This window comes from Haematobia irritans, chromosome 3 (genome assembly GCF_050003625.1).
Source record: "Haematobia irritans isolate KBUSLIRL chromosome 3, ASM5000362v1, whole genome shotgun sequence".
NCBI lineage: Eukaryota > Metazoa > Arthropoda > Insecta > Diptera > Muscidae > Haematobia > Haematobia irritans.
Genome location: NC_134399.1, coordinates 63,217,379 through 63,239,694, shown reverse-complemented (window position 1 = coordinate 63,239,694; position 22,316 = coordinate 63,217,379). Strand labels below are relative to the sequence as shown.

The following is a 22,316-nucleotide window of genomic DNA, read 5'->3' as shown; positions in this document are numbered from 1 at the left end:
TGGTCCATATCATTGTCATATATATTGTATATAGCCCCCATATAAGCGATCCATATTTCAATTCTGGCTCTCTACGTATCGTGCAAAAAGTCCATATCGTAATTATTACCTATACATAACTTTTTTGTCTAATATATACCACGTATGTATTAACTCACAATTTAAACAAGTAAGGAAAGTCTAAAGTCGGGCGGGGCCGACTATATTATACCCTGCACCACTTTGTAGATATAAGTTTTCGATACCATATCACATTTGTCAAATGTGTTGGGTGCTATATATAAAGGTTTGTCCCAAATACATACATTTAAATATCACTCGATTTGGACAGAATTTGATAGACTTTTACAAAACCTATAGACTCATTGGCTAATGCACTAGGGTGGAACACAATTTTAGTAAAAAAGAAATATGGGAAACATTTAAATCTGAAGCAATTTTAAGGAAACTTCGCAAAAGTTTATTTATGATTTATCGCTCAATATATATGTATTAGAAGATTAGGAAAATTAGAGTCATTTTTACAACTTATCGACTCAGGGACCCACCCTGAGCATTAATGCCAAAGACACCATGTGTCTATCTCGTCTCCTTCTGGGTGTTACAAACATATGCACTAACTTATAATACCCTGTTCCACAGTGTGGCGCAGGGTATAAAAATGATTCGCAATCAACTCCTTAGATCTTTTCCATCCACACCCTCAAAAAAAAATCGCTTTTCTAATATATGTTCCGAACATATTTTGCAGGAAGCACATATATTATTGGATACTTCCGAAACATTAATATGTTTAAGTTTCAGTTTACGTCCAATCTTCTATGATCGTAGTCATAAGGAAAAACATCTGTGATATTTTAATTTAGTTTTGTAATTATTTTTGAAATTATTTTAAATATTTGTTTAATGTCGTGGTGTTCCTGTGCCGTTGCTTTTTACAATTTAAAATTAATTTTAAACAAGTATATACGGCCGTAAGTTCGGCCAGGCCGAAGCTTATGTACCCTCCACCATGGATTGCGTAGAAACTTCTACTGAATCGAATTACTTGGGTTGCGGTAACATTTGCCGATGGCAGGGTATCTTAAAACTTCCTAACACCGTAAAATATACCACATAGTCCATACTTGGTATATATTAAACTAAAAAGGCCGATTAAATACGTATATAATTAAGTTTAAAGTTTCTATAGAAATAAAATTTTGACAAAATTTTCCATAGAAATAAAATTTTGACAAAATTTTCTATAGAAATAAATTTTTGACAAAATTTTCTATAGAAATAAAATTTGGAAAAAATTTTCTATAGAATTAAAATTTTGACAAAATTTTCTATAGAAATAAAATTTTGACATAATTTTCTATAGAAATAACATTTTGACAATGTTTTCTATAAAAATAAAATTTTGGTAGATTATTTTTGGCTCGAGTGGCAACCATGATTATGAACCGATATGGACCAATTTTTGTGTGATTGGGGATCGGCTATATAATTATGGACCGATATGGACCAATTCTTGCATGGTTGTTAGAGACCATATACTAACACCACGTACCAAATTTCAACCGGATCGGATGAAATTTGTTTCTCTTAGAGCAATCGCAAGCCAAATTTGGGGGTCCGTTTATATGGGGGCTATACGTATAAGTGGACCAATATGGCCCATTTGCAATACCATCTGACCTACATCAATAACAACTACTTGTGCCAAGTTTCAAGTCGATAGCTTGTTTCGTTCGGAAGTTAGCGTGATTTCAACAGACGGACGGACGGACATGCTCAAATCGACTCAGAATTTCACCACGACCCAGAATATATATACTTTATGGGGTCTTAGAGCAATATTTCGATGTGTTACAAACGGAATGACAAAGTTAATATACCCCCATCCTATGGTGGAGGGTATAAAAAGGTACGGTAATTGGTTGATCACAATCTCTTGGATATCGATCTAGCATGTGCACTTTATATATGGTTCTTTGCCAAGCTAGGATACTCACTCCCGAACTCTGCAGACTTAAAGCGTGATGAAGAAGATTACTTTTTGCCAAACCTTGTGCCCAAAAACACCCTGTACCAAACCTTACCCTTCAACCAAATCGGTTAATAATTGCGACCGGAATCCTGTGAATAACAAATTCATGGACAGACGGACACCAAGCGCTAGATCGGAGGTGATTCTGAGTCGATCGATATATACATATTTTATGGGGTCTAAAATAAATATTTCTGGTAGGCACATTCTGGCCACTATGTGGTTTAGGGTATAAGAACAAGTGAAAAATGTTTTACGATTGCAATTTACCAATCGAAAAATTCTCGATCAAAAAACTCTATATCGACTCCTGGGATCCGAAAAATTTAGATTTCGATCAAAAGTTTTCGATATCGAATGCCGTGATCAGCCCTCGGGTCTGAGTTCGATTCCTCCGTTCGTATACAGAGAGAGGTAGAAAAATCGAGAATCCAAACCAGAAGAGAGACTAAAATCTATAAATATAAATGAGAGCAACACGCTCGCTCTTTTTGAGCACATGTATGGTTGAGCTATTACTTTTGAAGAGCTTTTATGCTTGCGATGAAGTACTTATTGTTTGGCTGCTAATATGCTTGCATCGAAAGCCTTTCGTCCAATAATATGCCCGTGTAAAAGTAATATTGTGTGTATACCGATAACGAAGTGGTTACTGAATTTTGCGCAGGCTTATTGTCTGAATTTTCTTGATATTAAAATCTTATTGGAACTACAGATTAGAGGTGTGCACGTGAGTAATATTTGACTCACGCACACTCACGACGCAAAAATCCTATTCACGCACTATATTTTTTGGTAGGACTCTCACTCAGGCTCACGCACGAAAAGAAAATTTGTACCCACGCATGAAAATCTGTTAAAAACTCACACTCTCGCACACTCACGATCAGAAATGTCGTGTGTCACGTAAAATATCGTGACTGACGAAAAATGTCGCTACTCACGAGAAATCCCGTGACTCACGAATAATATTATGAGTAATTGACCTAATGGACCTGACTGAAAACATGAGCATGACTAAAATCGAGAGCTTTTGTACGTTTAACATCCCAGGTGTGCCAGAATTTTTCACGAAATTTACACTCGAGCACAATGTAAAGTTTTCGTTTCCACATACATATATTAAAATCTGAAACGATCTGGACAACATTTGTTAGACTTCTAAAAAATCTATAGATTTAAAATTTAAGGTGGCTTATGCCCTGGGGTGGAACACAATGTTAGTTAAAAACAAGTAAGAAAAGTCCGGCCCGCCCATATGCCCCGTCCGACTTTAGACTTTATGTTACCCTGCACCACCTTGTAGATCTAAATTTTCGATACCATATCACATCCGTCAAATGTGTTGGGTGCTATATATAAAGGTTTGTCCCAAATACATACATTTAAATGTCACTCGATCTGGACAGAATTTGATAGACTTCTACAAAATCTATAGACTCAAAATTTAAGTCGGCTAATGCATTAGGGTGGAACACAATGTTAGTAAAAAAAATTGGAAACATTTCAATCTGAAACAATTTTAAGGAAACTTCACAAAAGTTTATTTATGATTTATCGCTCGATATATATGCATTAGAAGTTTAGGAAAATTAGAGTCATTTTTAGAACTTTTCGAATAAGCAGTGGCGATTTTACATGGAAAATGTTGATCCATTTTGACCTTTTTTGTCGAAATCAGAAAAACATATATATGGGAGCTATATCTAAATCTGAACCGATTTCAAAAAAATTTGGCACACTTGTTCTTCTTGAGCAACATTTTAAGCAAATCAAGGTAAAACTCTGGCTTCTGGGGCCATATAAGTCCATATCGTGCGAAATATATATACGGGAGCTATATCTAAATCTGACCCGATTTCTTCCAAAATCAATAGGGTTCTATTCTGAGCCAAAGCACATACTTGTGCCCAGGGCTGTGGAGCCGGAGTCGGAGTCTGAAGATTTTGCTAGAGGCGGAGTCGGAGTCGTAAAAATTTTGCTCGACTCCGACTCCGGCTAAACCAAATTATTTAAAACAAGTTTTTACGCAAATTAGTTTCCATTGCGTTATTCATTCGATTAATGTACAGCATGATTGTAAATGAAAATCAACTTCCAATTACGGCTACCTTTTTATGTTTCCTAGAATTTTAGACTAGCAGATGGGCTGGATCGGTCCATTTTAATGCCCATATCAATTTATTTGAAATATTTCGAACAATCGAAATTATTGTTTTTTTTTTAATTTTATTTTAAGGCCATATACATATGTGGAATATTGACAGAAAATTTTTTCAAAGTTGTTTTTTATAAAAAATTTTGTCAAAATGTTATTTCTATAAAAAGTTTTGTCAAAATTTTATTTCTATAAAAAATTTATTCAAAATTTTATTACTATAGAAATATTTTTTTCTATACAAAATTTAGTCAAAATTTTATTTCTATCGAAAATTGAGTCAACATTTTGTTTCTATAGAATAGTTTGAAAAATTTTATTTCTATAGAAAATTTTGCAAAATTTGGATTGTTACACAAAAAGTTTTTCAAAATTTTATTTCTACTGACAACTTTATTTCTATAAATTTAAGTCAAAATTTTATTTGTATAGAAAATTTTGCCAAAATTTTATAGTAATAGATTTTTTTATTAGAAAATTTGGTCAAAATTTTGTTTCTATAGAATATTTTGCAAAATTTTATTTCTATAGAAAATTTTGCAAAATTTTTTTTGTTACACAAAAATTTTTTCAAAATTTTATTTATATTGATAATTTAAGTCAAAAATTTTAAGTCAAAATTTTATTTCTATAGAAAATATTGCCAAAATTTTATAGTAATAGATTTTTTTATTAGAAAATTTGGTCAAAATTTTATTTCTATAGAAAATTTTGTCAAAATGTTATTTCTATAGAAAATTTTGTCAAAATTTTATTTCTATAGAAAATTTAGTCGAAATTTTGTTTCTGTAGAATATGTTGCAGAATTTTATTTACTACACAAAAATTTTTCTAAAATTGTATTTTTATTGATAATTTTTTCAAAATTTTATTTCTATAAGAAAAAATTGTCAAATTTTATTTCTATAGCAAATTTTCTCAAAATTTTTTTTCTTACTGATGCTCACTGATACTCACTGCTATAAAAAATGTATTCAAAATTTTATTAATATAGAAATATTTTTTTCTATATAAAATTTAGTCAACATTTTATTTCTATAGAATATTTAGTCAAAACTTTGTTTCTATAGAATATTCTGCAAAATTTTATTTCTATAGAAAATTTTGCAAAATTTTGTTTGCTACACAATTTTTTCTTTAAATTGTATTTCTATTGATAATTTTTTCAAACTTTTATTTCTATAAAAAATTTTGCCAAATTTTATTTCTATAAAAATTTTATTCAAAATTTTATTTCTATATATTTGGTCAAAATTTCATTTCTAAAGAAAATTTTGCCAAAATTTTATTTCTATAAAAAATTTTGTCAAAATTTTGTTTCTGTAGAAAAATTTTTTTACTAGACAAACATTTTTCTAAAATTGTATGCTCACTGATACTCACTGCTTAGTCGAAAACTTGTAGAAATGATTCAAATTTTCAAATTTTTCAATGAATGAATCATAAATGCATTTTTGGAAATTGTCTAAACAATTATAAATATTTCCCAAATATTGCCCGAGATTTTGTAGAAGTCTGATTTCAGATTTTATCAAAATGTAGATCTAAATACAAAGTTGTGCAGAGTATATTATAATCGGCCCACCCGACTTTAGACTTTCCTTGCATTTTTATTTTTTGTTAAAATTGTGTTGCGTCCCATAACGTTAGATTTAAATTTTAAGTTCATAGATTTTGTAGAAGTATACACTATTATGTCTAAATCGATTCAGATTCAAATTCATGCATATGGGAATATAAACCTTTATATAGCTCGCAACAAATTTAAAGGATTTGAGATAGTATCAATAATTTTGGTCCAACATTATGTTTAGTTGGTGTCTTCTCATATTATGATGGGTATTTATATCATTATTTTATTTATTAAACATTGCTCTAAATTTGAAATATAGATTTCAATTGGCATCTAATGTGAAATTAAGACTTTTTTTGCATACATAAATAAATACGATACTTTATATCAATCCACTTACGGTACCTCCACAATAGAACTACAAATTAGTGGTATTAAAATGAGATTTAGTTATATTACCCGGAGTCGAGCTGATGAAAAATGCTGGAGTCGGAGACGAGCAAAATTGGCTCGACTCCACAGCCCTGCTTGTGCCAAATTAGAAGTCGATTGGACTAAAACTGCGACCTAGACTTTGATTATAAAAATGTGTTCACAGACAGACGGATATGGCTATATCGACTCAGGAGCCCACCCTGAGCATTTTTGCCAAAGACACCATATGTATATCTCGTCTCCTTCTGTTCCACAGTATGGCGCAGGGTATAATATGGGAAACATTACAATCTGCAGCAATTTTTAGGCAATTTGGCAAAAGTGTATTTATGATTTATCGGTCGAAGGTATGTATTAGTAGTAAAAAAAACTTTTACGAGTTTTGCTGCCACTATACCTAACCTAACCTAACCTATGGGAGCTATGTCTAAATCTGAACCGATTTACATCAAAATAGGCATGTTTATCCAAGGTCGATGTATATACTCGTATATTAGAGGTATAGGAAGCATTAACTCATTTTTAAAGTTTTCGGTTTATCAGTGGCGATTTTACAAGGAAAATTTTTGCCCAAAGTGGAAAACATAAATACGGGAGCTAATGGGTGATACGCTCAAAATTTGGTCAAGGGAAAACGCGTGTAAATCGGTGAAATCGTTTATTTAAAAACCCAAATTAAATTTCTTTTTCAAGTTCAATTAGTATAAAATTCAGGAAAAATATTCAGTTAGGCTTTCGCTTTTCCAAATCCGAATTGCCGGGCCTCACGCTTGACACCTGCCATCAGATTTTGTACAGCCACCTTGTCCACCTTCTTCGCCGCAGAAAGCCAGTTTGCCTTGAATTGCTGCTCGTCCTTAGCACTTTTTTTGGTCTTCTTTAGGTTCCGCTTGACAATAGCCCAGTATTTCTCAATTGGGCGGAGCTCTGGCGTGTTGGGAGGGTTCTTGTCCTTGGGAACCACCTGCACGTTGTTGGCGGCGTACCACTCCATGGCCTTTTTACCGTAATGGCAAGATGCCAAATCCGGCCAAAACAGTACGGAACAACCGTGTTTCTTCAGGAAAGGCAGCAGACGTTTATTCAAACACTCTTTCACGGAAATTTCTTGGTTGACAGTCCCGGAAGCTATGAAAATGCTGCTTTTCAAGCCACAGGTACATATGGCTTGCCAAACCAGATATTTCTTTGCGAACTTTGACAGTTTTATGTGCTTGAAAATATCTGCTACCTTTCCCCTTCCTTTTGCTGTATAAAACTCCTGTCCCGGAAGCTGCTTGTTGTCGGCTTTGACGTAGGTTTCGTCGTCCATTACCACGCAGTCAAACTTCGTCAGCATCGTCGTGTACAGCCTCCGGGATCGCGCTTTGGCCGTCGTATTTTGTTTATCATCGCGATTTGGAGTCACTACCTTCTTGTAAGTCAATAGTCCGGCTCGTTTTTTGGCTCGATGCACGGTTGTAGACGATACACCCAGCTTATTTGCGGCATCTCGGAGAGAGAGGTTAGGGTTTCGCTTGAAACTACCGGCAAATCTCTTTGTCGTCTCAGCGGCTTCCGGTTTTCGATTTCCCACCGATCCAGACTTCCTGGCTGTCGACAAACGTTTCCCAAACACTTTAGTTACATTTGTAACGGTTGATTTGGCAACTTTTAGCGATTTTGCCAGCTTTGCGTGCGAGTAGCTCAGATTTTCGCGATGCGCGAGCAAAATTTTGATACGCTGCTCTTCTTGCTTGGACGGCATTTTGACAACTGAAGAGTGAATTCCAAAATAAAAATAGGAGCAACATTCTACACACACACACCTTCAAAATGAGGGGTGTTCAGGTTTTTTAAATGCAAAATTGAAAGAAATACGTCAAGTTTATATTGACTAAATTTTGACCGTATCACCCTTTATATGGTACGTAAATCTTGAGTGATTTCAACCAAATTTGGTTTGCATAGTAACAATGTTAATTCTATTCACTGTGCAAAATGCATGTAAATAGGAGTAAAACTTTGGGTTCTGTGGTTATATGAGTATAAATCCGACAAAAGACTTTTGCTTCTGGAGCCATTTTAATATATATCGGGCGAAAGATGAATCGATTTCTTCCAAAATCAATATACGCAAAAAACGTTTAGAAAACGTGTACCGAAAAAGTTTTTCTTTTGTTAGAGTTTTTTGAATTTCTTCGAAAATTTTAAACTTTTATCACCAAAAAAAAAATCGATTGTTAAAAAATTCGTTAAATGTCGTGGGCACCGCAAACTTTACTATATAAATATAACTTATAACTTATAACGATAATTCTCTATTGAAGACAATAACAGCTACGTAGAGCAGTGGATAGTGTGTTGGCGTACAAATTGCATGGTCCGCGGTTCGATTCTCCGTCCAGGCGAAAGGTAAAATTTTAAAAATGTATAAAATCGAATAATTTTTTCTACATTATTTGTATTACAGAAAAAGGTGCTAAGAACTAAAAAAGCTCGCTGAACTGAGAAAGATGTGAGGGAAAATAAAATTAGCCAGAAAAGATTGTTTTTTGAGTTAGTCTTTATGAAAAAGGTTTTTCATGCTGGAAAAGAATAACGTTTATCACAAAAGTATATAATTTTCTTCCAAATAAACTTCCTTACCGCGAAAAGCAAATGAGAAACTATTTTTATTTGTCTAAAATTTCGTTTGGGAGGAAAGACCCAAAGTGTCAGGGCGTGTGGCGCTGGGTATTAGAGCGCATTTCGAAACATTTAACAAACTTAATACAAAACCTCCAATTTTAGGGCATTATTTCATTTGAATTTTGGGGCCATATTTACGGAACGGAATTTCTCATCTGTTTTTGGCTAAAATTCTCACAATTTAAAAAATAATTTTACCGTCTTTTTGGTTTTACGATTATATTAACGTATAGCTTTTATTTTAGCATACAAAATATTAATTATATAATTAGACTTATAATTATAAAACACAAAATGAATTGAATCATTTTTGTATATATTTTATATACCACAAAAATATATACCATAATATGTGTGTATGAGTTTAGTTGTTTCTCTATTTGTATTATTTAATATTTTTCTTAAACAAACAAAAATTGCACGCTTTTCTTCAATAAATACAAGCAATTCGTGTTTTTAAAATAATAAAAAAATAATAATAAAAGCAATTGTTATATTATATTCGCAATTATACATATTTGAAATAATTATTGGAAGGAGTATAAGAAATAGCATTGATTTAAATTACATACATAAAAAAATAATTTTTAATTTTTATTGATTTGTTTTATATATTTATATATAGAATACAATTAGACTCGTTGTTCAGATTGAAAAATAATAACTAAACTAACACATAATTGCAAAGAAACAAAAATGCGGCATTTTTGTGGAAAATTAGTTTTTGTCTACACCTAACTATGTTACAAATTGCTAGACTTTTGTTTCTATACAACAGACAAAGTTTATGCAATCCAAATGGAAAATTTTCGCACAGGCTACAGGTACACCTGCGCTTTTTTGTGCCCCATACCACACGCGCAATTGATGTCACCTAAATAGTGCGTGTCTGTCGTAGGTAGACAGGTGCGTGCCTTTGCGTTTGAGCTTATAGATGACTAAGTGGGACAACCAATTTGAAGTCTGGGCCTTCGTGTTTTTCTCTGCATAATTCTCAAGTGTTTTCTAGATTTCTATTTTTAACAGTTGTGACATTTCACCAATCCTACTTCGTCACAGTTCATACATTTCAATGCCACAAATTCTGCTGTGAAATGGTTTCGATGGACAGATTTCTTGGAACCTTTGCAGGATGGGCATGGCAACAAACGATAACCACCGCATGTCTGGCAGGTGTATGTGGTTGCAATTGACTGTAGAACGAGAACAATAAAAAATAAATTATAATTTGAATAATAGTTATAAACAATATCAAATAGTTTACCTTGTAGGCTTTAAGAAGTTGTCTTAGTTCTCCTGATTCATTGAGTCGTTCAACAGTCTCAGCATCCTGAAATTAAAAAAAAAAAACATTAAGGATTAGAAAGAAGATAGAGATAAACTGAATAAATAAAGAAAGCTTGGCGAGACTGAACTCTATCATACCATAAACCAAGTGTATACCACCTACTAACCATTAGCGTAGCCAGACAATTTTCCTATCAAAAAATTATTACTATTAAAAATTATTATTATAGCTTCAATTAATGTTTATTTTATAAAAATAAATAAAAAATCAGACTTCAACATAACTAGACAATTAATTTATAAAAAAGCAACTAAAAGTAGTTCCAAACTTTTGGGTGTTGTTCTAAAGGCACATCTGTAAAAGCACCTCCAAAAATGTCCTCACAAAGAAGTTAATTATTTTTATTACGCAGTAAATTGTTTTAATTCAATATTTTTAACTCGTTTTTCTTCGTATTTTTAATGGGTATTTTTTTAATAGGTTAAAAAAGATTAAGATTTATAAAATGATAAAAAATTTTCAAATTTAACTGCTAAAATGCTAAATCCTTTCTAGAAAATTTTAATATTTTAATAATTTTTTAAAATATTCGAGGTAAAATTTTTCAGACAAGCGTTATAATACATTAAAAATCATCAAAACTTATAAAAAATTTATTCGGGAGAATATCACAAAATTTTTTAATTCATCTTATAATAAATAAACTAACTTACAATTTAGAAGACAATATTAAGAAATCAAAATGATATATATTGCCATTGGCAACTGCTACCACAATGAAAAATCGTCAATAGGTTTTCAAATTCTGGGGGGGCTAAAATTGTTCTTGGGGGTCTAAGCGCCCCCAAAGGCCTTCCTACGCTTATGCTAATAATCCTACGTATTTAAGACCTTTTATTAAAATGGTTTTGAGAAGACAAATGATGGGAGTGGTCTAGATTTTTTTCAAAACCCCCAAAAATATTTATGAAAATAAGTACAAAATGGGTTTCCCAATTTTGTTAACAAAACCTGAAATGATATACTTCAAAAATTCAATCAACAATAAAATATGTATATCACTTTAAAAAGCAGACAAAACAAAATAATATAAATGTTTTAAATCAAATTATTTAAAAATAATTCGGTTTATAAAGATGAAAAATAAATAAAAATAAAATGCATGAAATTTCTAAATCCTCTGCAGTTGTCGTGTACAAATTGTTGGAAGTAAATAATTTTATCGTTTCACTTGAAGGTGTAAACTTATGACAAAATTTGTATGAAAATAAGTACAAAATGCACAGAAAAAAATATCACCAAAATATTTCCAATTAAAAAGTTAATTGAAGTTGAAAATTTTTTCAATTAATAAATTAATTGATACAATTAACTTGTTAATCATGATAGAAACATTAAGTTAATTAAGTCAATGATTGAAATTTTTAAAATGTTTAATTAAAAAATTAATTGATACAATTAACTTTTTAATCAAATTCGGAAGACTAATTCAGTTAAAAAAAGTGCTGATTTTTTTTTTACTTTTTTACTAAGCCAATCTAACTAAGTAATTAAAAATAGTTACCTTTTTTAATTAATAAATTAATTGCGTTTTGCAATCAACATCAATTAAATTTTTAATTGAATCAATTAAATAATTAATTGAATTTTGCTGAAAAAATCAATTAATTTTTTAATCAAGAATTTTTTCTATGCCCAATTAAAACTGTGATTGATACTATCATTTTCGTGATTGAAGACATTTCAATTAAAAAATTAATTGGATCAATTAATTTGGTGATTGAATCAGAGAAAAAAATTTTTTGTGTGTGGGTTTCCCAATTTTGTTAACAAAACGTGAAGTGATATACTTCAAAAATTCAAACAACAATAAAATATAATAATACAATATGTACAGTGATACCTCTGAAAACCGGGCACCTCCCAAACGTGGACAGTTGTCCGGGGACGTTTCCTAATTAACCTCTCATACCTGGACAACTCCCAAATGTGGACAAAATTTAGGCGACAGTGGGTGTCCATCTTTTAGAGGTTTTGCTGTACATCAATTTAAAAACAAGATAATTCAATGTATAAATGTTTTAAATAAAATTATTTAAACATAATTCGGTTTATAAAGTTGAAAAATAAATATGGTACAAAAAAATGCTTTTATTATTCCACAAAATTCTAAAACTTCTCCAGTTGCAGTGTAGAAATTGTTGGAAGTAAATAACACTAGTTTAACTAGTTTGGGAGCCACCGTGGTGCAATGGTTAGCATGCCCGCCTTGCATACACAAGGTCGTGTGTTCGATTCCTGCTTCGACCAAACACCAAAAGTTTTTCAGCGGTGGATTTTCCTACCTCAGTAATGCTGGTGACATTTCTGAGGGTTACAAAGCTTCTCTAAGTGGTTTCACTGCTATGTGGAACGCCGTTCGGACTCGGCTATAAATAGGAGGTCCCTTGTCATTGAGCTTAACATAGAATCAGGCAGCACTCAGTGATAAGAGAGAAGTTCACCAATGTGGTATCACAATGAACTGTATAGTCTAAGTGAGCCTGATACATCGGGCTGCCACCTAACCTAACCTACACTGAAAATGTACATATGATGAGAGGTGACTTTTATTATGTATTTTGATCTGCCGAATTCAAAAATGAAGGTTAATTTTTTTTATACCCTTCACCACTACTGTGGTACAGGGTATAATAAGTTTGTGCATTTGTATGTAACGCCAAGAAGGAAAAGTCTGAGAGCCATCGTTTAGTATACCGATCGTCTTAGAATTAATTTCTAAGTCGATTTAGCGATGTCCGTCTGTCTGTCTGTCCGTCCGTCCGTCCGTCTGTCTGTCTGTTCATGTATTTTTGTGCGCAAAGTACAGGTCGCAGTTTAAGTCTGATCGTCCTCAAATTTGGCACAGGGTCTTTTTGGGGATCAAAGACGATCGCTATTGATTTTGGAAAAAATCGGTTCAGATTTAGATATAGCTGTCATATATATTTATCCCCGATCTGATTATAATTGGCGTGTTTATCAACCGATGTTCTTCAAATTCCGTACATCCGAATATTTTATGAGTCTCGAAAAACTTGCAAAATATCAGCCAAATCGGTTTAGATTTAGATATAGCTCCCATATATATCTTTCGTCCGATTTAGACTCATATGTCAACAGAGGCTAAAGTTTACTACTGATTTTCGTGAAATTTTGCACAGAGAGTAGAGTTGGCATTCTACCAATGCTTGGTAAATTTGATTGAAATCGGTTCAGATTTAGATATAGCTCCCATATATATCTTTCATCCGATTTGCACTTATATGACCTCAAAAGCCAGAGTTTTGCCCTGACTTGCTTCAAATTTTGCACGAGAGGTATGTTTAGCGGTGGCGTTATGTGTGCCAAATTTGGTTAAAATCGGATCAGATTTAGATATAGCTCCCATATATATCTTTCGTCCGATTTGATCTTAGAGTTTTGCCCTGACTTGCTTCAAATTTTGCACGAGAGGTATGTTTAGCGGTGGCGTTATGTGTGCCAAATTTGGTTCAGATTTAGATATAGCTCCCATATATATCTTTCGTCCGATTTGAGCTTATATGGCCTCAAAAGCCAGAGTTTTGCTCTGACTTGCTTCAAATTTTGCACATGGAGTACGTTTAATATGTTGGTATCGGTAAGTGTGCCAAATTTGGTTGAAATCGGTTCAGGTTTGGATATAGCTCCCATATATATCTTTCGCCCGATTTATACTCATATGACCACGGGGGCCAAAGTTATACTCCCATTTACGTGAAATTTTGCAGAGATTGCAGAATTATTATTCCAACTATGCATGTCAAATTTAGTCAAAATAGGGTCAGATTATATATAGCTCCTACATATACGTACACCAGAGTTGGGGAAATATGGTAGACTTTTTCATATTTTAGACCCATTTTCAATGGGATTTTCCTCCAACTGACTGGATAGTTTCCACAAAGAATATATTTAATATGATATTTAGGTGTGTCAAGTTTGATCTAATTTGGTTCAGATTTAGATAAAGCCTCCATATATTCGTTTTTCCAGTTTATACAAATATGGCCAAAATTCCCTGACTTTATACAGAATTCTGTGATGATTTCCCCATATCTTAGTCATATCCTATACACTGTAATGCCAGAATTTCCACAGAACGGTTGAGTTTTAAATAAGTCGCCCGACTTGACCAAATAATATATCACAACCCACACTTGACCACATATCTTGGCGAGATCTAACCAATATCCTTGTAAAATCGCCACTGATGAGTTGCAAAAATTGTAAATATTAATAAAATTGTCCTATATCTCGAATACATATGTATCGCCTGATAAATCATAATAGCTCTTTTGTACAATTGCATTAAAATTTCTCTCATATATCCCATATTTTTTTTTTTACTGACATTGTGTTTTATCCCAAGGCGTTATCCGACTTAAATTTTAATTCTAGAGACAAAAAATTGTCTCCATTAAAAGTATTTGTATCTGGAAACTCAAACCTTTATACAGCTCCCAGCAAATTTGAAGTAGTTGAGATGGTAACACAAATGTTTGTGTACATAGTGGTGAAGGGTATAATATAGTCGGCCCCGCCCGACTTTAGATTTACTTACTTGTTTTTTTTTTTTTTTTTTTTTTTGTATGGAACAATTTTTGAGATATCGCGTTAGTTTTAGTTTTTCGCCTTTTTTCATTAAACAAATCATATCGAGTTAGAAATGTCCGATTATATCGTTGTTGGTAATTGAATGCAAGGTATTGAGATGACGAACAAACGTGTATAATTGGATCTGTGATATGTTAAATAGTTCAAAATATATTTTTGACCGATATGCACTCATATGACCCCAGAAACCAGAGTTTTCCCTGATTTGCTTCAAATCTGACACAAGGAGTAGAATTAGCAATCTTATTTTACATGCCGAATTTGGTTGAAATCGGTTCAGATTTAGATATATTTCCCGTATATAACTTTCGCCCGTTTTACATTCATACACTGTTAGAAAAATATGTTTTTCATATGTTCCGATATAAACAAAATGTGTTTCGGGCACAATTTTTAAACACAATATATTTAAGTGCAAACATGTAATGTTCCTAAACTAACACTAAATGTTTGGGACACATATGTTAATATGTTAGAATATATTATGTTTGGGGCATGAATGTTTCATAAAAATAATATGTGTGAATGTAAACATATATAAATTTACAAATTTCGAGTAAACATATATATGTTGTGATATTTTATTCAGAGAGCGACAGAGAGAGAGAGAGTATAGAGAAAGAAATAGAGATGGAAACCGGGAGGGTTGACGAGAGATATCAACATAACACAGCGAGAGAATCAAAAGAGAGCAATTTCTGTGAAACTGCTTGTATGTTGTTTCGGAAAGTCTAAATATTATTTAATTTGAATACTCGTGTAAAGAGAATAGACATTCGGAAGCGGGCATTAAGTTCGAGTTTTGCTAAAAAATTGAAAAAGGTTATTTTCTTTAAAATGAATTATTAAAGAAAAGTAAAAGGCAAAACAGGGTCATTTTAAAACGACAATGCCAACTTAATACCGGCCTTAAGGGTAAAAATGAAATTAAGTACAAAACACGATAAGTTTTAAATGCATTTAAAATGGTGTTAAATGCTAGTAAAAAACTGTTCACGGCTAACTAAATTTATGTGTATATTATAAAATTATTTATGTATGTTTATACTCGACTCCACGTTCTTCTTTTGTTAGAGTTTTTGAATTCCTTCCAACATTTTAAGCTTTTATACCAAAAACAGTTTTTTGCTACAAATTTGTTATTTTTGCAATAAAAAGAATTATCCAAAAGCTCAGTCCATTTCGTTTATATAAAGCACTGTTCTTTTCTGACTGTAAATCTTTAATAACACACATTTCGAAGTTTCATTGTAAAAATTTCATTTCATAATATAAAAATATAAATACAAAAATTAAAAAAAAAAATTGGTGTTCGGTCGGAGTAGGGATTGAACCCAGGACCTTTTGCATGCAAGGCGGACATGCCACTGCTCCACTGCTCCACGTGGCCAAATATATGTTTCTGTTGAATAATGTTTTGTTTGCATCGGCTCGTGGGCGCTGCAAACTATGCTTATAACGATATTTGTCTATTGGTAACTATAACAGCTACGTAGCCCAGTGGTAGTGTGTTGGCTTACAAATTGCATGGTTCCCGGTTCGATTCTCAGTCCAGGCGAAAAGTAAAATTATAAAATTGAATAATTTCTTCAACATTATTTGTATTACAGAAAAAGGTGCCAAGAACTAAAAAAATTCGTGGAAGTGAAAATTATGTGAGGGAATGAGCACAATCTTCTTTGGGGAAAATTCTTCCAAGCATATAATATTTTTGGGCTCAAAATGCTTCACAACTTATATGTTCACATAAAACAAACATATTAATGTTTCGGCAGTATCCACTAATATATGTGCTTCCTGCAAAATATGTTTGGAACATATGTTAGAGAAGCCATTTTGAGGGTGTATGACCCCAGTTTTACTTGAAACTTTGCACAGGGAGTAGAGTTAAAGTTCTCGAGATATATGCCAATTTCGGTTGAAATCGGTTCAGATTAAGAACAGCTCCCATATATATGTTTCGTCGATTTTCACTCATATGACCACAGAGGTCAAAGTTTTAATCTGATTTAGGAGAAATTTTGCACAGGGAGTAGAATTAACATAGTAACTAGGCATGTCAAATTTGATTGAAATCGGTACAGATTTAGATATAGCTCCCATATGCATGGGAAATGTCCAAAATATCCACATTTTCCTTGTAAAATCGACACTGCTAAGCCGAAAACTTGTACACCCATAGAAAAAATCATGAACGGCGTGGTCATTTTGAAACGATCCGTTCATGAAAGTGAATCAACACACATGTGTTGTCAAACTGAGAACAGATGGGGACAATCTGACAACGTAAAAATGACACCATAAGTTTTCAAAACAACAACCAGCGTTCATGATCTGAAAACGTAATGGTTACGAATTTATAAACAAAATTAAAAAAAGATTTCCCCTACCGTGACTCGAACCTGTGTTGCCTGCACGATACACGTTAACAGTCGCCTTAGCACATTGCACCAACGACGGAGTTGACATAACAACGTCTAACGATTATTTTAAGACAATTCATGACCAAAGAAAAACGAATGCCGTTCATGAAATCGTGAACGCCCGTGGACGAAATCGTGAACATTCCGTTTTGATTTTTTGTGAACGTTTCCGTTTCATTTTGACAACGTCCGTTCACGATTGTGAAACGCAATTTTTTCTATTAGTGTAGAAACACTCCAATTTTCCTATATGTATCTACCGATAAATTAATACACTTTTGCGAAGTTGCCTACAAATTGCTCCAGATTTATATGTTTCCCATATTCTTTTACTAACTTTGTGTTCCACCCCAGGGCATTGGCCGACTTAAATTTTAAGTCTATAGATTTTTTAGAAGTCTGACAAATTTTGTCCAGATCGAGTCATAGTTTAATATATGTGTACGCCCTCAAAAAAATCGCTTCTGTAACATATACCCCAGACACATTTTGCTTCAAGCATATATATTTTCATTTCCTTAAAAATATATCCACACAAAGAGATGTTCATTAACATTTTTGTCTACCAGTGTATGCCCTAAGGTGAAACATAATATGTTTGAACAATACAAACAATATTTTGTTTGGACCAATCCTGAAAATATATATACTTGAAGCAAAATGTATTTGGGGTATATGTTACAGAAGCGATTTTTTTTTTGAGGGTATGTACAGAACAGAATTGTAATCACATAAATAGTTTTAACAATAAAGAAAATAACATAACTAATTTAATTCAAACTCAAGGCGACTTATTTTCATTAGAACGCTCTTCCTGAGCTCCTCAGATATAATCAAATAAGATTAAGGAAACATTGGATAATAAAGCCAAATTTGTAAAAATCGGCCGAAGTGTATTTCTTGTTTGAGTTTTAGAGGAATCTTAAACCTCTCGTTCTCGCGATCAAAAAAAAAAATCAGTTCAATTCAATATTGATTATCAGCCGCCGTAAAAATTAGAATTAGAAAATTAAACCCCAATTTACAATGTGTTTCGTGGTTTAGATATTCTATATGATAATTCTTATGAAAACTTGACCACTTCCACCCTATAATCCGTATTAGTGTTAACCCATTACTTTTAAAACTCTGGTAATGTAGCGAGTAGTATACATGATAAAGGAATCGCATACGCTTATCCAGTTTTTACCTGGCCCCATATAACATAAAAATATATTGATAATATTTTCATAATTTGAAATCTAACCATTTAATTTTTGCCCATACGATATCACAAAGTGCTGATGGCCTAAGTGAGCCTTAATGAATAGGATGCAACTATGACCTAAAGTCGCTTAACCTTAAACTATCGTACAAGCTTATGATGGCATATTAAACTCACCTGATCTACAGCAGATCGTGATTGTTATATCACAAAATGCTATGATGTTTCAAAGTTTCGAATTACAAAGAATTTGGCGATAGCTTTAAGGCAATCTCAGATAATTGGCTGCAACACCTGCTGATGTCATAAAATCCTATATCGTTCTTAGAAATCCCCCCAAAAGCTTCATTTTAATTTACAATATAACCACATCTGCCTAAGTTTATGACAGCCTTGACATTAAAAACAGAGTTGTTTTTATATATAAAAAAAAAGAAAAATAGAAAAAAACAAAATCACAGCACCTCGTCTCACCTCACCTCATTAGAAAATTTCAAGTGAAACAACAATATCTACATCTGCACAAGGAAAATAAAACGAAGATATTTTTAAAGTATTTTGTTATTGTCTTACATTTTAACCAAATGACAAAATTGGCAAAATCAACCACAAAACCACCATAGTGAGACAAGTCAATAATATACAGCTGTGTACAGATGATGGTCATATATCTATGGTCTCCCCCATGTAAGCCACCGCTGATCATTTGATAGCTGAAGTTTGCTGAACTCCACTTAAACCACTGAAGCAATTAAGCGACAAAAAGTGCCATCATTTAATGTCGCTTCCAGTGAGTTTTTTTTTTTACTTTTTTCTGTTTGTCAAGCCGCTGCCATTGTCAATGAGTGAATATGAAAGTGAAACCTGTATGATTCAGCTAAGTCTGAGTAATGTTTGTTTAATTTTCGTTCATGTATTTAAGTTACTTTCATTCGAACATGAATTGTCATCGACGAAAACAAGTGGCGAAATTAATGTTTCCGCTCATCCTTGAAATTGCTTTGGCTATTTGTAATCTTCGGAAAAAATCTCCACCATTTTGTTTGTATCTTTAGGGAAAATCTTAATTATTTTAATCAATAAGGATTTCCGTACAATAAGCGTATCTTCATAACTTAAACTTCTGGAGGGACGGACAAATAACTGTCGATCGTATGGGCGACTAGAGAATACAGCAAATGACATTTATATGTATATTCAATGTCATGTAACATATATTGCTTTCAGATATAAGAGCGAAACAATTAGATAATAAGGGGAGCTATATCTGCGATTAGTAAAAGACTCGCGCTACAAGGGAAATCATCCAGAAAGTATGCTAGTAAAAAAATGGGAGCAATCAATTGGAGCCTTAAAAATATATACACACAAAGAAATTTTCATTGATTTTTTTTTCTACCAGTGTATGCCTAAGGTGAAACATAATGTGTTTGAACAATACAAACAATATTTTGTTTGGACCAATCCTGAAAATATGCTTGAATCAGAATGTGTTTGGGAGTATATGTTACAGAAGCGATATTTTTTTGAGGGTGTAGTTTTGGTTACGCATTGTGTGTCTTTTTATCAATGTTATAGTGACTAAATTTGACCTTCGCTTTAATTTAATTCGTTTTCACAAACGGATGATACGAGTATTGAAATGAAATTGACAGGAAAATTATATCAGATTTCAAAATTAAGTGACTTTTGAATATGATTGAAAGGCAAAATCTTTTCCTGAATGTGCGTGAATAAATATTTCTGTTTCTGAAATTGACAAGAAAATTATATCAGATTTCAAAATTAAGTGACTTTTAAATATGATTGAAAGGCAAAATCTTTTCCTGAATGTGCGTGAATAAATATTTCTGACAAAATCACATAAAAATTCCAAATCACGAACCAACTAACGCTCTCTGTAAAATTCACGCTCACGACAAAAAATTTAATTTATGGCACGTTCACGATAAAAGTTCATGCTCACGACACAAGTGGTAATCACGATTTCAATCCATGTTACGTATTTAATATGGATCGTTATTTTAGCCAAGATCACGATTCTAAACGAGAATTTCGTTTGTCTAAAATTTCGTTCCGAAAGAAAGAATTTTTGCTGTATTACTGAGAGCAGACAAACCTTCGCTGAAACCCCCAGACTGAATCCATGACACGGTGGAGTAGCTTCTGCCCTGCCAAGGTTAGGTGGCAGCCCGATATTTCAGGCTCACTTAGACTATTCGGTCCATTGTGATACCACATTGGTGAACTTCTCTCTTATCACTGAGTGCTGCCCGATTCCATGTTAAGCTCAATGACAAGGGACCTCCTTTTTATAGCCGAGTCCGAACGGCGTTCCACATTGCAGTGAAACAACTTAGAGAAGCTTTGAAATCCTCAGAAATGTCACCAGCATTACTGAAGTGGGTAATCCACCGCTGAAAAACTTTTTGGTGTTCGGTCGAAGCAGGAATCGAACCCACGACTTTGTGTATGCAAGGCGGGCATGCTAACCATTGCACCACGGTGGCTCTGCCCTGCCAACTTCGCAGAAAAAATTATCACCACAATTTTCCATATTACAGTTTAATATTTTATTAAACCTTCACCGCACTGTGGAACAGGGTATTATAAGTTAGTGCATATGTTTGCAACACCCAGAAGAAGACGAGATAGACACATGGTGTTGTTGGCAAAAATTGTGAGGGTGGTCTCCTCAGTCGATTCATGTCCGTCTGTCTGTGAACACATTTTTGTAATCAAAGTCTAGGTTGCAGTTTGAGTCCAATCGACTTCAAATTTGGCACAAGTATGTGTTTTGGCTCAGAATAGAACCCTATTGATTTTGGAAGAAATCGATTCAGATTTGTATATAGCTCCCATATATTTCTTCCGCCCGATATGGACTTATATGGACCCAAAAGCCAGAGTTTTACCCTAATTTGCTTAAAATTTTGCACAAGAAGAACAATTAGTACTATAGTCAAGTGTGCCAAATTTTATTGAAATCGGTTCAGATTTAGATATAGCTCCCATATATATCGTTCGCCCGATTTTCACTCATATGACCACAGTGGCCAATCTTTTACTTCGATTTACGTGAATGTTTGCACAGGAAGTAGAATTAACATTTAAACTTTCTGTACCAAATTTGGTTGAAATCGGTTCAGATTTAGATATAGCTCCCATATATAGCTGTCATCCGATTTACACTCATATGACCACAGAGGCCAATTTTTTACTCCGATTTAGTTGAAATTTTGCACAGGGAGTAGAGTTAGCATTGTAGCTATGCGTGTCAAATTTGGTTGAAATCGGTTCAGATTTAGATATGTTTTTCTGATTTCGACAAAAATGGTCAAAGTACCAACATTTTCATTATAAAATCGCCACTTCTCAGTCGAAAAGTTGTAAAAAGGACTCTAATTTTCCTAAACTTCTAATTCATATATATCGAGCGATAAATCATAAATAAACTTTTGCGAAGTTTCCTTAAAATTGCTTCAGATTTACATGTTTCCCATAATTTTTTTTTGTGTGTTCCACCCTAGTGCATTAGCCGACTTAAATTTTGAGTCTAAAGATTTTGTAGAAGTCTATCAAATTCTGTCCAGATCGAGTGATATTTAAATGTATGTATTTGGGACAAACCTTTACATATAGCACCCAACACATTTGACGGATGTGATATGGTATCGAAAATTTAGATCTACAAAGTGGTGCAGGGTATAATATAGTCGGCCCCGCCCGACTTTAGACTTTCCTTACTTGTTTTTATTTGAATTCTAAAAAAAATTTCAATTAAAAATTTAATGTATTAATTTTTTAATTAAACGAAATATCAATCACAATATTTAATAGTATTAATTTATTT

The 22,316-nt window shown here is 32.9% G+C and overlaps 1 protein-coding gene across 2 annotated transcripts in view; it reads right to left on the bottom strand.

The window, feature by feature from the left end:
* Positions 1 to 9,258: 9,258 nt before the first annotated feature.
* The window catches only part of LOC142229305 (uncharacterized), a 247,698-nt gene continuing 234,640 nt past the window's right edge, over positions 9,259 to 22,316 (bottom strand). For both annotated transcript variants that reach the window (XM_075299854.1, XM_075299855.1), the window contains exons 4-5: positions 10,136 to 10,201; positions 9,259 to 10,064 (exon numbers count right to left, since the gene is read on the bottom strand). In XM_075299854.1, the coding sequence (XP_075155969.1) occupies positions 9,891 to 10,064; positions 10,136 to 10,201 (240 nt within the window). In that variant the 3' untranslated portion in view covers positions 9,259 to 9,890. The remainder of the gene's footprint in view (positions 10,065 to 10,135; positions 10,202 to 22,316) is intronic.